This window comes from Mesoplodon mirus (genome assembly GCF_964341445.2).
Source record: "Mesoplodon mirus genome assembly, chromosome: 6".
Lineage (NCBI taxonomy): Eukaryota > Metazoa > Chordata > Mammalia > Artiodactyla > Ziphiidae > Mesoplodon > Mesoplodon mirus.
In genome coordinates, this window is record NC_138982.1 from 142,675,529 (window position 1) to 142,689,221 (window position 13,693).

General features: G+C 45.2%; 1 protein-coding gene across 2 annotated transcripts in view; it reads right to left on the reverse strand.

The window, feature by feature from the left end:
- Positions 1 to 13,311, reverse strand: part of DSCAM (DS cell adhesion molecule) — a gene marked incomplete at both ends in the record, with an annotated part of 740,068 nt that extends 726,757 nt beyond the window's left edge. For both annotated transcript variants that reach the window (XM_082624816.1, XM_082624817.1), the window contains one exon: positions 13,269 to 13,311. In XM_082624816.1, coding sequence (XP_082480942.1) covers positions 13,269 to 13,311 — 43 coding nt within the window. The remainder of the gene's footprint in view (positions 1 to 13,268) is intronic.
- Between the last annotated feature and the right edge of the window lie 382 nt (positions 13,312 to 13,693).

Genomic DNA, 13,693 nt, shown 5'->3' on the forward strand with positions numbered 1-13,693 from the left:
GTGCTTTCTAACCAGGGTTTCCATTTCCCAGAGGCCTCTGCTGTCCAGCCTTTGCCTGGGAAAGCAAGTGACACAATATCCCCCTCTCCCTTTACCAGGCAACAAAGAGGATTTACACTGCCTTAAAAACAGAAATCAGCATCTTCAGGATGAGGAGGACTCTGTCAGCCTGCAGCATAGGGCACTCGGGCACAAAGTAACCAGGAGAAAGAAAATGCATTCCGAGTGGTTAGCACACAGGAGTAATCGAAGTATAATTTAACCATCTGATCAAACACTAATTAGCATAATCATTTGAGGGGAAAATGGCTGGAGGAACCCAGGAACACCTCGATATCTGTGTTCTTAGTGACTTATGAAAAAGAAGACACACAGATTGGGGATTTTTTTCTTTCTGTTCATGGAAAAAAACAGTAAATAAAGCTTAAACACTAACAAGCATCACCAGCTCTGGTTTTTGCAGTCAAAGGAGTTACAACTGAGATTCGGAAGAAGCATCTTGCTTTCTCTCCAGCATCCACAGAAAAGCACAAAACCAATCTTACATCGCAGTAGCGTGGCTCTAAACTATGTGACTTAGTGTTTCTCAACCTCAGCACTATCGACATTTTGGGACAGATACTTATGTGTCGTCGGGGGCTGTCCTGGGCATGGCAGGATGCTGAGCAGCATCCCGGGGCTCCACCCACCAGTGAGGCCAGGGGCAGCCCTTTCTCCCCAGAACTGTGATAACAAAATGTTTCCAGATGATACTGCCCAGTATCCCCAAGGGAGTGGAACTGCCCTGGTGAGAACCCTGTTTTAACTGAAGAACTCAATTTGTCAGGAGCACTAAAAATGATCAAATCGTAAGAGGAGGGAAGGAGGCTTTTATTCCCATCTGCCAAAAATAATGAGCCTATAATAATAACTCCATGGAATTCCATGGAGTTTACTTTATATCTGATGTCTTTGTTTAGAGCTTTATAATAACGCATAACACCTATGCTTGTGCAATTTGGAAAAAAATAATTATAAATACCAGCCTCTCCCCATTCAGAGATTTCTAGAAAGACACAGCTGACTTCCAATAGGCAACCCCTGAGGTGGACACCCACAGGCGGAAAGAACACCATCCCTTGCTTCCAGACTTCAGTGTGTCCTGAGCAGCTGGGGAATCACGGCAGTGTCCCTCCACCTGCCCACATCAGGGCAAACCACCGGTGACTTAGGAAATTAATAGAGGCATAGAAGGCCTCCAGACCCCAGGGAAATATCACTTTCTTCCTACACTCTCATCGTAGGCATGGAAGCCCTGATATTTGTTCCCAGTTGCTAAGAAGGGAGAGAGGAAGGTGTAAATGATGACAAGTGAATAAATACAGAAATCCCCTCCGTTTCTCGCAAGTGCATCTCCACTACCAACAGATTCATCGCATTGCCTTAAACTGCCTTGGACATTAGTCGGATGGTACCTGGTAACATCCATTTTTATGGAAAGATGGAAACCTAAGGGAAAAGCACTCAACACTTACTAAAGTATGCAATAAATAGTTTCTATGGGTTAAGGTGATTTGTTCCAATAATAAATCTGAGTCACACAATCTCTCATTTCTATTTTTCTAAGGAGAGTAAGTAACCATTTACAATTACTCACAGATCTCTCAAAGGGTATTAAACTTGCTGGTGGAAATACTTATGACCTTTCCATGGAGGACATATGGAAAAAGGCTGCCCTCGTCTGCTGCAAAATTTAAGAGAGAGTAGTCTGGCCAAGTGGCAGAGGCCGTGAGAACTCCAAATCGGAGAGGAACTGTGAGCTATTTTAAACGCATATCTTCTTCTACAAACCCCCTTTGGCAGAGCTTATGACTTCTGAACACAAAGCCCTCCCCGCTTTCTAAAGGAACAGAAGTGCAGGAGCCCTTTGCTGCACAGAAACAGCGTCTACTCTAATTCAAGTACTTATGAGCAAGCAGAAATTACATTTTGTCAGCCCACAATGTCTTTCATGCCATTATTCTTCTAAAGCTAAAAATCAAAACAGCCGCTCTGAAAGAATAATTTCTACAGTGAATCACAATAAAATCGCCCAAGGATTATAACATCCAACTTGTTTCAAATGCCTAGGAGGGAAAGTTATTTTTAATATTATCTAAAATAGGATCTCAGGACACAAAAAGTTATTTTTAAGGTTCTGAATTTAGGCCTCTCTCCAGCACACGTTCGCATCTATTTTAATTCAAAAAATCAAGGACATGGTGTTTTGAAAAGATTATTCCGCCATTAATAACTGTCCTCAATTTTATCATACATATGACAAGGCCTAAGATGCATATATGTCCTTATATGCCCTTTTCTCTTTTTATGACAACGTAGCATTAACGACAATACTTTGTATGATAAATACAGTCCACCTGGGGTCATTTACCTAAAGGAAAGGCGCAGAGGCCAAGAAAACCCAAAAGGGCCAACAATCCCCAAGCCCCTTACACCTGGCTTTGGAAGGAACTTGTGCACTGATATTGGAAAGAAGACGTGTGTAATGTTCCCAGGTTGGCATCCAGGCAAAACCTCAAGCTGCAAACAGACCTGTATCCCTGTCCTGTCTATTCTGCTCTAGTGCCTCTCTTACACTTTTCCAATATAATAACCCAGAGAGTTTCCCACTATTGATCTCTTCCTGGGAGGAATGTGGTTACATTAAGGTTCAGAGGGCTTCTCTGCCAGGACTCCAGCTGCTAGCAAAGAAGGGGTCGATTTGAGAAAACACAATAGGACCAAGTCCAACATCAAAGCACGTGCTAGCAACAAACCTGGATATCAAATATGCTAAAACAATAAGAAAAAATTACGTATGTGTATGTATGTGTATATACACACACCTATATACATTTGGATACAAATAAGCATAGATATTTGTACAGATATATATACAGATGATTCTCAGCGTACTAGCATCCAAATTAGAAGTCCCTGGTTGGGATCGCACCCCCCCTCTACTCAGGGTCTTCCCTGTTACCAGCCCCTGCCACCAACGTTCCTCAAATCTGCCCAAATCCAGGCCTCCCTGGTGGCGCAGTGGTTGAGAATCTGCCTGCCAGTGCAGGGGACATAGGTTCAAGCCCTGGTCTGGGAAGATCCCACATGCCACGGAGCAACTAATCCCGCGCGCCACAGCTGCTGAGCCTGCGCGTCTGGAGCCTGTGTTCCGCAACAAGAGAGGCCGTGATAGTGAGAGGCCTGTGCACCGCGATGAAGAGTGGCCCCCACTTGCCACAACTAGAGAAAGCCCTCGCGCAGAGGCGAAGACCCAACACAGCAAAAATAAATAAATAAATAAATAAATTTATTTAAAAAAAAAAAATGTGCCCAAATCCTTGTGGGAGTCAATGAAGCCCTAGCCCTGCATATATATATATATATATATATATATATATATATATATATATATATATATATATATATATATATACCCTCTCAATAAATCACTACTCAGTATAGAGCTCCCCAACAGCACACCGGGGTCTACATGAAGCTTTACGGGGTTGACGTTCTAGCTACCGTCTGACCCTCTACCTCAGCCAGGGGCTGGGCAGCCTCTTTCCAAGTTTGTTCTATCCAGAGCTGGATTATGCCACCTGGATCAGAATAATAATACAGATACTTCAGCCATGCATACCCCAGAGCTGCAGAACCAGACCCCTCTGGTGGTCAGAGCTGGGAAACTATAAAACAAACAATATAAAAGATCACACGAGCCGTACGCACAATCAAGCTGAAGGACCCATGGGGGAGGGAAAAGACGGCAAAGGTACATATCAGAATTAGACCTCAGGAGCTTTGCAAACTACAGCCCATTCCCAATACAATGCCAGCACCGAGTCTCCTGTGAGAGGCTCATGAGGGGAGAAGCCTTCCAGGAAACACCCAACTTCCTCCTCCCTGACCCGGCCCACCTGGGCTTTAAGAACCAGTGGCCCTGATCCTTAACTGGACCAAGGTCCCGACAGAGGCACGGTAAAATGGAACATGGTTCGAGGCATCAACAGGCTGGCCTCCAGTCAGCACACACCCTCCCTGCTCCCCCTCACACTCCTGCTGTCCTGACACGGGGTGGCTCCTTCCTCCCTGCCCATGCTTGGTCTTCCCATAAACCTTAACTTCCATGGCTTCCAAGCATCTGATACCACAAAGGCCTACAGTGTACTCTCACCTTCCCAGCCCCAGCGATGGGGTGATGGGGCTATGGAGCCATGGGGGTGGGGGAAGACCAAGGGGTCTCTTGTGACTACAAATCAGGGGGGGTTGTGCCTGGTGATATGAGATCTCCTAAGACATAGATGAACTGACCACTGATCAAAGTCATTACCCAAAACAAATACCGAGATCACATCTAGGTCAAAATTCTTCTACCCACGTTTCTACATATAAATATCCATCAAGCCTACAGTAAAACTGTAGCCACCAAAGATTTAATAGCTATTGATTTTGGTGAGTCGTAATATGCATGTACACGTCTGGTAATTAACCATCCATTCACTTTCTGCTATCATGTCAAGGCACCAGACAGACTCCTGCTAACCTTGGCTTTACCAGCCTGAATAATTTATGAAAGAAGAATTCTGTACCTTGGAGGGCCTTTCATACGTTTTACACATTTCCTTTCACTGGCCAATGAAACAGACAAATGGCTACCCTTTGCAGGAACTGGCCGTGACAAGTTCCAGGAGGGGTGATAAAAATCACCACTGCACCCTCTCTAGAGTGTGCAGTTGCTCGTTTGACTAGTAAAGTACGTTGTGGCTGTTGAGGTCTTCAGCTCATCCCTGAAGTCTCACACGTGATATTACAAAGCACTGTTATTTCTACCCTGGCAGCTACAAATCGGTTATTAAGAATGCTCTACAGCCAATATTAAGAAACAAACACTGTAATTAAGCAGACTGGAACTTGGGGTTTTTGGTGTCTTATGGGAACTCAAGATCAAATTATGCCACAGTGGGGCTACTGTGGAGAGAAGAAATGAATCTCAAGTTTCTCTGATGAGAAAGTATGTTTACTCAAAAGCTTCCACAGTAGAGCTCAGGTCTTTACATAAAGGAAAAAAAAAAGAGTCAAATTTAAAAACACAGCAAATTGCAGTGGTTCTAATTATCTTCATGCTTTGCCTTTCTGTAACAATATAATTATAAAAATTCTCCCACTGTCCTGAAGTCCATGCGATGAGTGAAAAAGCAGGTCTTGTGAGAAAAATCAATGCTTTGTTCAATATTAGGAAAAGGAATCAATGGTAAGAGTGTCCACTGCCATCAGCCATTTCCAATGACATGGCTCCGCAGGGTGTGACACAGGCCACCTCGGTCAGCATCCAATGGACCCATTCATGCTGGTTCTAACCCCAACTTAACAGAGCCATCACTCAGTCCCATGAGGGTACAGAAGGCACCTGGGGACCCTGAAGTCATCAGAGTCTTCATTGGGAGTGTTATTACCACTGTCATTTTGCAGAAGCATCCAATAATTTGAGATTCAGGCATCTAGAAAGAACCATAAACTGACTTCACTGTGTTTAGTATTTATGCATAGTGGACAAGAAGAAGAATGGCTTAAGTTTTGTGTAAAGCCAAGCTTCAAACTGCTTCCTGGTTCATCATTTTCATACTAAAAGAGGCAAGGCTCATATGAATCAAAATCTGCAATCAATTAGTTCAAATCTCCTTCCACCACCTCATCAAACATGCCTGTTCCACAGTCTAAGGAGACTGGCTACAAAACAACCCATTGCATAGCTGGTTCTTCACAAGATAAAAGGAAAATGCTTTTCACAGCATCATACTTTGGGGTTGGTCTGGCTTTTGTTCAAATGTGCAACCTGTACACCAGCAACATTTCCATACAAACTCAAGGATTCTACCCTAACAGAAAATAAGGTGTGCTTGGGGCCAGTAAAACCAAAATGTTACACTGAATAAATGCAGTCCTAGGAAGGAAGACTATTTCATTCCTAAGAGCAAGTGTGTTCATTTTTCTTTGTCCAGGAACATTTACGTCAATCAAGCAGCCTGCGGTGACACTGCCTATCCCAGCTGGACTGGCCGATTAGAAGAGTATAGGCCACAGTTTTTTAAATCTCCAAAATTTAATAACTGATTAATATAGAGGAACCTATAATAATCGCAAGATCCTAAATGGGAACACTTAGTAACTGCTCTACTTTAAACATGCATGCAGATTCACCCTCCCACTCTGTGCTGCTGAGTAGCTTCAGGAAAGACAATGCTTATTGCCAAGTAAATATCTGTGGCAGCCCTGCAAGTTCAACATGCTCCCTTCACTTCATTCCTCTGTTCAGACCTACCGAAGCCCAGTTTCCAAATAACACAGATACTGGCTCCGCACCCTCACCTCCCCAAGTCTGACATGGACTTAAGCCCTGAGAGCATTTCAAGAATACTCTGCAGAGTTCAAAGCGATTTCTCAATATTTCCTCAAGAGCTGTTACGCTTTTATTCTCCTCCAAAAAAAAAAAAAAAAGAAAGAAAGAAAGAAAAAAAACTCCATGGTCCTGGGGAGGTAGGGGAAGCCAGCATTTCGTATGGAGGTGATCTCACGTTTTCAATTTTTTCGCTTTCCCAGCCGCTGCATTTAAAAACAGCTTTCTATAAATAGGACTGCTTGCTCACTCTTAAATCTTACTCACTGTCTTCTGCGTAAAAATAACTTAAATAGGGATGCAGGCGAGATTCATTAATCCCTGTCATTCTGTCTCTCTGTGTAGTAGCCTCTTTCCTTCTTCTTATCTCATCATCTATCTGGTCAGCTCCATGCATCCCTCTCTGTTCCACCGTGATATGTATTTCCATAACCCTGGGGGCTTGAAGACCAAAAATTAACCCAAGTGAATGATTTTTTAAAAATAATAAGTATTGACAATATAGAATAAAGACAGAGCTCCAAAAATCAAACGATGATAAACACTGTAAGCTCCAAGACACCTAATTTGATTCTCGTATTTGACACAAATCACAATTTTAATGGTAAAACATATTCCTTTCATGTTACTTTGATGAAGGAACCAACTTTTACAATTGGTTCTGCTGGAAAAGAAGAAAAAAAGGATAATGATGAGACAGACACCCATAAATCAACAGAATGCTTAAGAAACTAGTAATGTGATTTTTTAAAGACGGTTAAGGGCTAAGGAACTGAGCTTTGTTTTGGTATCCTTGGAGGCTCTTTGATGAAGAAATGAATTCCCAGGAACCCCTAGGGAAACTTACGTGTTGGTGTGATGTTTCTGACTGGCTTTCAGAACGCGACAGGGTGTTACACCTTGTATAGGATTTTCAAATCGTGCCAGTTAGCAGCGTACACTTGAGAACAAGTGGTCCAATGCATTTATTAACTTATTTCCTGTGACATTTGACCCAATCCAAGTCACAAAGAACACCTAAAGTAATTTTAGCATCGTTATGTAACTGTGATGAAGTCCCATCACATATTCCAAATGTGAATCCATTTCGGAAACGAGAAGAAAATGCCCCCAGAAGCATTTCTAGAAAATGAGCATTTCCACAGCCATGGAGTCAGTGCATCAGACAAGATGGCAGCGGCCAAGGAATGCACACTGCTGCTTACGTGCATTTCTCGCAATGGTTTATACAGTAGAATCAGAGATGGGGCAGACAAGAAGCTAACCCGGCAAGGAAGGATAAGAGAGATGCAGGAGCCAGGGGCAGATGGGAGAGAGGAGGGCGCGAAGGAGGGGAGAAGGCTCTGCCCATCATCCTGTCCTTTCTGTCCGTCAGAGAACATCTGTTTCCACCTGCCCTGCACGCGCTTTGCTCTGTGCGAAGGACACACCCTGGCACGGCAGGAGCCTCACCTTCAGACCTTGCCATCCAGTAAGGGAGGCAGTCACTAGCCAAACAGGCACCAAATAAACAGAGTCACAGATTACTCTAGACACTGTCAAGGAAACGGCCAAGGTGTTAGGAAAGCAGATCATGCAGGAATCTAATCTGGGGCGAGCAGGTCTCTGAATCCAGTCTTTCCAAACATCCCGATCAGAAGCTGTCTAACCTCTGTACCCAAAACTGGTTATCTGCGCCTGCCCTCCTGCCGCCTGGGTGGACGGTGTGCCACCGGCCGAGGAATTCAGAACTGCACAGTGTGTACAAGTCGGGCTGCTGGAACCTTCCATTCTCCCTGCCTCATCTTAACCCATAAATCCAACAAGGGAAATGCAACTTTGAGTGTTTTCATATTTTCAAAACATGAAAAAAAAAAAGTAATAAATATGGGGGGAGGGGTGGGAGAAGATGAGAATTTAAAATGAGAATTTCTGTGCCCGGCTCGGTGGCATGTGAAGGATGAACACCTGGCCCAGGCGAACAGGTGCTGCTTGGTTTGTCTGGGGGCGCAGGAGGAGGTCCTGGGCCGCGGGGATGGCCGGGGGAGCGCAGAGGAGCGGCGCGGAGCCTCACCCCCGTGCCCAGCAGCGGCGGCGAAGCGGGCTGGGCCTCCCGCAATGACATTGGAAGGTCAGCCAATCAGGCGCGGGGCTGCTTCCGAGCAGCCACCTCCGCCGAGAGGAGGCGCCCGCGGGGCCGGGCTCCCCAGCCAGTGGGAAGGGAAGGCGGGATGCAAACGCACGGTCCGCGGGCCCACCAGCCCCGGACACCGCCTTTCCCTTTCTCTGCACCTTCGAGATTGCAACAGATTGCTGGGAGCACCGGCCTCCTGGGGAAAACTGGAAACAAAGACGGCGGACCCTGCCTCGCCGGCCGTAGCCTTTGCATTCGTGGCTCCTGTTGGGCTGAACTCCGGGACCCGGGAGGCTGGGCCCGGCGAACTTGAGAAGCCGCGGGGAGGAGAGCCTCCGGCCGCCGCGCCGCGCAGAGCACCGCTGCTCGGAGGCGGCGACTCCGTCTGCCCGTGAAGGCTGGCTGCACCCGTCTTGTGAGGTTTGCCGCCCACTAGTGTCCTGTGGCAGGGACACAACTGACATGAAGGTATAGCACCGCCTCACCATCTCCCAGGCCGCCGATGGAGCTGGTCCCGGGAGCCAGCGTGCGCGGTAGCGCAGCGCCAAGGAAATGCCCAGACACAGCGCCCTCCTGCGAACGCCCGGGGCCTCCGGCCGCCCCGCCAAACACCCAGGGGACCCAGAACGCGGGAGTGCTCGCCTCTGGAAGCGCTGCCGACTTCTCTGCCTTACCTAATGCTAACTATTATTTCCACTGCCTGTTAATTATTTATGAGGCGCATTCATAATCTCAGCCGTAGGATTCGGCTAATTTTGTGAAATTTGGATGCCATAGTTTTGTAAATGCATCCACTGAGAAATCCATCGTTTTATTTTTCAAACATAAATTTCCAGTCTCCTGCAGTGTTCTTAGGTCTTTATAAAATGACCTTCCCTGGTTTTTTCTCTCTCCTTTACATGGAGTTTCAATGCCCATTGCATTGAGTCTCTTTATGAAATACTCACTGCATCTCATCCCAGACACATCAGTGATAAAACACTTTGACAGCTACATGGAGGTCCAGGAATTAGGGATTTAGATTGGCTTTTTTTTTTCTTGGTCACAATTATTTTCCCCTATCAGCGTGCTGTATTGGACCAGTTCTGCCCAGTGAGTCACTGATTCACAGCAACAAACTGCGGTCACACCAAAGTGGCATTCAGGAGAGAGTAAGAAGTGGAGAAGGATCGGCTGGCATTTAATAAAGGTCTGCATGGCATTTTGTTTTCCTACACAGGGCATCTTGTAGGGGCACCCAAGCTTAAGAGACCTAGAAAATTTTTATGAACCCTATAATTCTGGGGTGGAATTTAAATCTCCTTAATAAAAATAGGAGAGGGAGAAGTGGGGAGCAAGCCCTGGAATTATTCACCTGATAACATTTTTTTGACTTCCACATATTTACATGAATTAAATAAAAATCACCTTAAAACCCTGAAGCTGCATTTGCACTCATAAATGTCTGCTCCTAAATTTAAATAAAATATAAGTTTGCGGTACGTAATTCCCTGTGGAGATGACAGGGGATGCAGAAAGGTGCTGCACAGCCCACTTTCTTTTTGACGAGCACCCTTCTCTCTCCCAACACCCACCCTCTCTAAGCTCCACAAGCTCCCTGAAAATGGCAAAGCGGCAAAGCCCAGAATTGCATGGCTCAGGAAAGGATGATGTCAGGGACCTATGTGTACATAACAACAGAAGTCAAGGATACTAGCAGAAATGTATTATATAGAATAAATCTGCTTATTAGGCCCATCTAGGCTTTTAACAAGAATTGTAAACTAGAGTATTCTCATCAGAGTTAAAGCCAAAAGAAATTGTGATAAAACACAATGCAGTGTGTTTCCATCCCAAGGAAAGGCTGTGAGACATATCTGCACATATAGGGACCCCCATTCCCTTGCACAGTAACTGAAGCTCCCTGAGAGTATTTCCAGAACATTGCAGGACAACTTGACTGCTTTAAAACATGATGACTGCACCTGATCAGGTGAGGTAATTCATTCAAGGATTTAGCCCATGAAGGGACTGTTCTCTGACTTCTATGTTTTACCCTGAATACTGTCTGCAGCCTGTCCAGCAACCATGCTTTCTTTATGAAATAAATGCACATCCCATTACATCAGTAGGAAAAACGCTGTTGCCTACTGTTAAAATGCAGATACATTGTGGGCTTCTTATTTTATGAGTACCCCAAAATATCAAACTGCATAATCTTTTACAATTATATTTTTGTTAACATGTCAGACGTTTTGATGTTTCAGGCCTAGCAGTAGTCAGTTTAGCTATTAGAATTCATAGATTTTTTATCACACACATTCAGGAATTTTTCAAAATTAAGGTAGACCAAAATATGACATTATTGGAAAAAAAATCTCTCAATTTTCTTCAAGTCTCATTCAGATAGGTAAGAACAATTTAATTTCACATTTTTGAAATACGGTCCTATGAACAGGCATCATTCCAAACTGGACTCTTATTTTATTTTGACATGACTATCTATTTTATGATCCTTTTCACAGTATGCACTGAACATTGTTCCTTGAAAACTCTTTAAAGCCAGTTCCCCTCACAAATGAAAAGAATCCAAAGCTCTACAGTCAGGCCTTTTTTTTTTTTTTAATGCTTCATCATATAAGGAGAGGGCCAGTTTTACATGAGATTCCATATCCTTCTGGTAGATAGGATCAGAACATGTAATACAGCAAAGTAAAATATTCATTTGCATGTACAGTCTATATCTCATAATGTGAAATCTACCTGTATTCATTATAGTATCAATAGTAGTGGTTATCAATCAATTTTAAGGGTCCTGAAAAAGGTATAAGAAGATAATGCTCTAGGACTCAGTATAAACGCACATACATAGCCTTGGCACGTATTTTCCACAGAGTAGATTATTTGAGGTTTTATACAATTTTCTCACTATATATGACTCTATCATGATTATTTTAGTAAAACTGATTCAAAAAAAAATAGTCAAACATTTTAGCATCTCTGTTTCAGAGACCGTACCAGACCTATTTCAGTCACATATAACTATGAAACTGTAAAACAGATACCAATTGACTGACAATCAGAAGCACAACCTCTTTCCTCATCCTGAAATACATACTTCCCAATAGGGTGGAAATTATGTTTCATCCCATAACCCAGGCCCTTCTGAGAAGCCCAGAGATGTATGCCCTGACAGGTGAGACAGGCCGTCAATGCTCTGTGGCGCTGGAACACGTATGTGAGCATTTTTACATTTTCTCTGAGTTCACATTAGCAGAGCAGCATAAAGGGCCGACTTTCCTGATGCCTCACCACACATTAGCTAAAGCAGATCTATCCCCCAAGGTAAATTCCCGCGAGGCTGCAGAAGAGGTATAGTGCCCTCTGGGAAAGATGGGTGTCATGTCAGAACTTGTTGCAATTCTTTCCTGCTAGGAAATCTCAAAATGAAAGTTTTGAACACTTTGCTTTAGGTTATATTAGAGAGCAAAGTATCATTTTAATGTTAATTTCAGGATTTCCTTCTTGCAGTGTTACCTTTCCTTAGTCATCTTTTTTTTTTAATTTTACAAAGTTTATGCATTTCCTCTGGCCTGTCAGTGTGTTGATTCTTTAAGTACTATCTTGGTAGGCAAAGAAAATGCACCTCTATGCAGCTAACACTCAGAGCTGCCCTGTGCATCTTCCAGGAAAATCTTACAGCCTCCCCTTGGCTTCTGGTATTTTCTCATAAGGGCTAGATTTCCTTCCTTTCTCTCTCTCCCCCTCCCTCCCTCCTGGGTAGGGGATTCTGCTTAATGGTTTAATTTTAACTGTCAGCAAGTCATACATTTTATGCAGATTTGTGTTCCGAAATTTGAAATGGGAATTGAAGCTGTAGCGACTCCCAGGCAATGCCAAATGATGACAATTTCCTCTCATTCCCAGATGAGAGGAAGCCATTCATACATGCGAGTTCATATTTACGCGGTGACAGGCAACCAAAGGTGCAGTCACACTTACTAACTGGATCTGACTCAGTCAAGAGCAATAGCTTTTCAAATACCCAGGAAGAAAGCATTTCAAGATATAATATTGGATGGACATGAGGAAAGGAATGCTATTTGCAACAGTCGCTGATTTCATTTTTGCAAGTGTACAGGTGTTTTAAAGAATCTGTCAACATTTCAGATGATGTAATGCTTATCAGTGCCTACAGTGCATATTTTTACATAAATGGCTGTGGGGATTCTGTAGTACCAAGAAGGGGGGTGCTGGCGGTAAAAGGACAGATCTTTCTTCAAGGCTTTTCTTGCTGCTGGAGATGAACTGCAGCAGAATTAAAGCACATGTTTTAAAAGCTCAGAAAGGTTTGAATCTGAAGGCAGACGCTCTTAACTGACCCCTCCACCTGCCTGCACTTGGAATGTCATGTCCCTTGCAGTCTGTGGTGTGTCAAACCGGCGATCTTTCTATCTCTCTTCCTCTCAGCAAACCCGGTTTGTTCTGAATGAGGTAGCTATCTAGTACAGGAGTTAGCTCGGAGCTGTCACTTTGCTAGGTAAGCGCCTTTAAATGATTACAGAGCAATTTTTCACCCGTCCTCTCTTCACTGCCTCCTCTCCTCCCCGAAGAAATATAAATAAGATTTTTAAAACATAAAAGCCTGCAAATTTCAACCCAGATGCAGGAGGAAAAGGGAAAGACTTCACCCATGCATCCAGTCCCCCCACACTCCGGTCAATACAAGAAATGAAATTCATCACAAACCGAAAGGCTCACCATTCGCGAAGCTCTGGAACAAGGAGAGAGCCAGTATCCACATGCCCCTGCTGCTCTCCGGCCTCCCGCGAGCGCCGCGCCGGCCTCGCCCCCCGCGCTCCGCCCGGCTCCGCTCGCTCGCCACCCGCCCGGGGGCCGCCGCCCGCCCGCCGTCGCCGCCGCCGCCGCCGCCGCTGCTGCCGCCGAGCCGCCCGGGCACGCGGCGCGGCCGGGCTCCGGGGCGAGGGCTGCGCTCGCCGCGCGCCGCGCTCCTGCACACCTGCTCCCGGGCGCCGCGCCCAACGCTGCGGCCAGAGCGGGCCGGCGGGGCTGCAGCCCAGGTGCGCCGTCAGCTCAGGGGGCCGCCGGCAGGTCGGCAGGTGGACGGAGCCGCAGACGCGGGCGTGAGCTCATCCCGGGCGCCCGGCGCCCCGACTGCGCAGCAA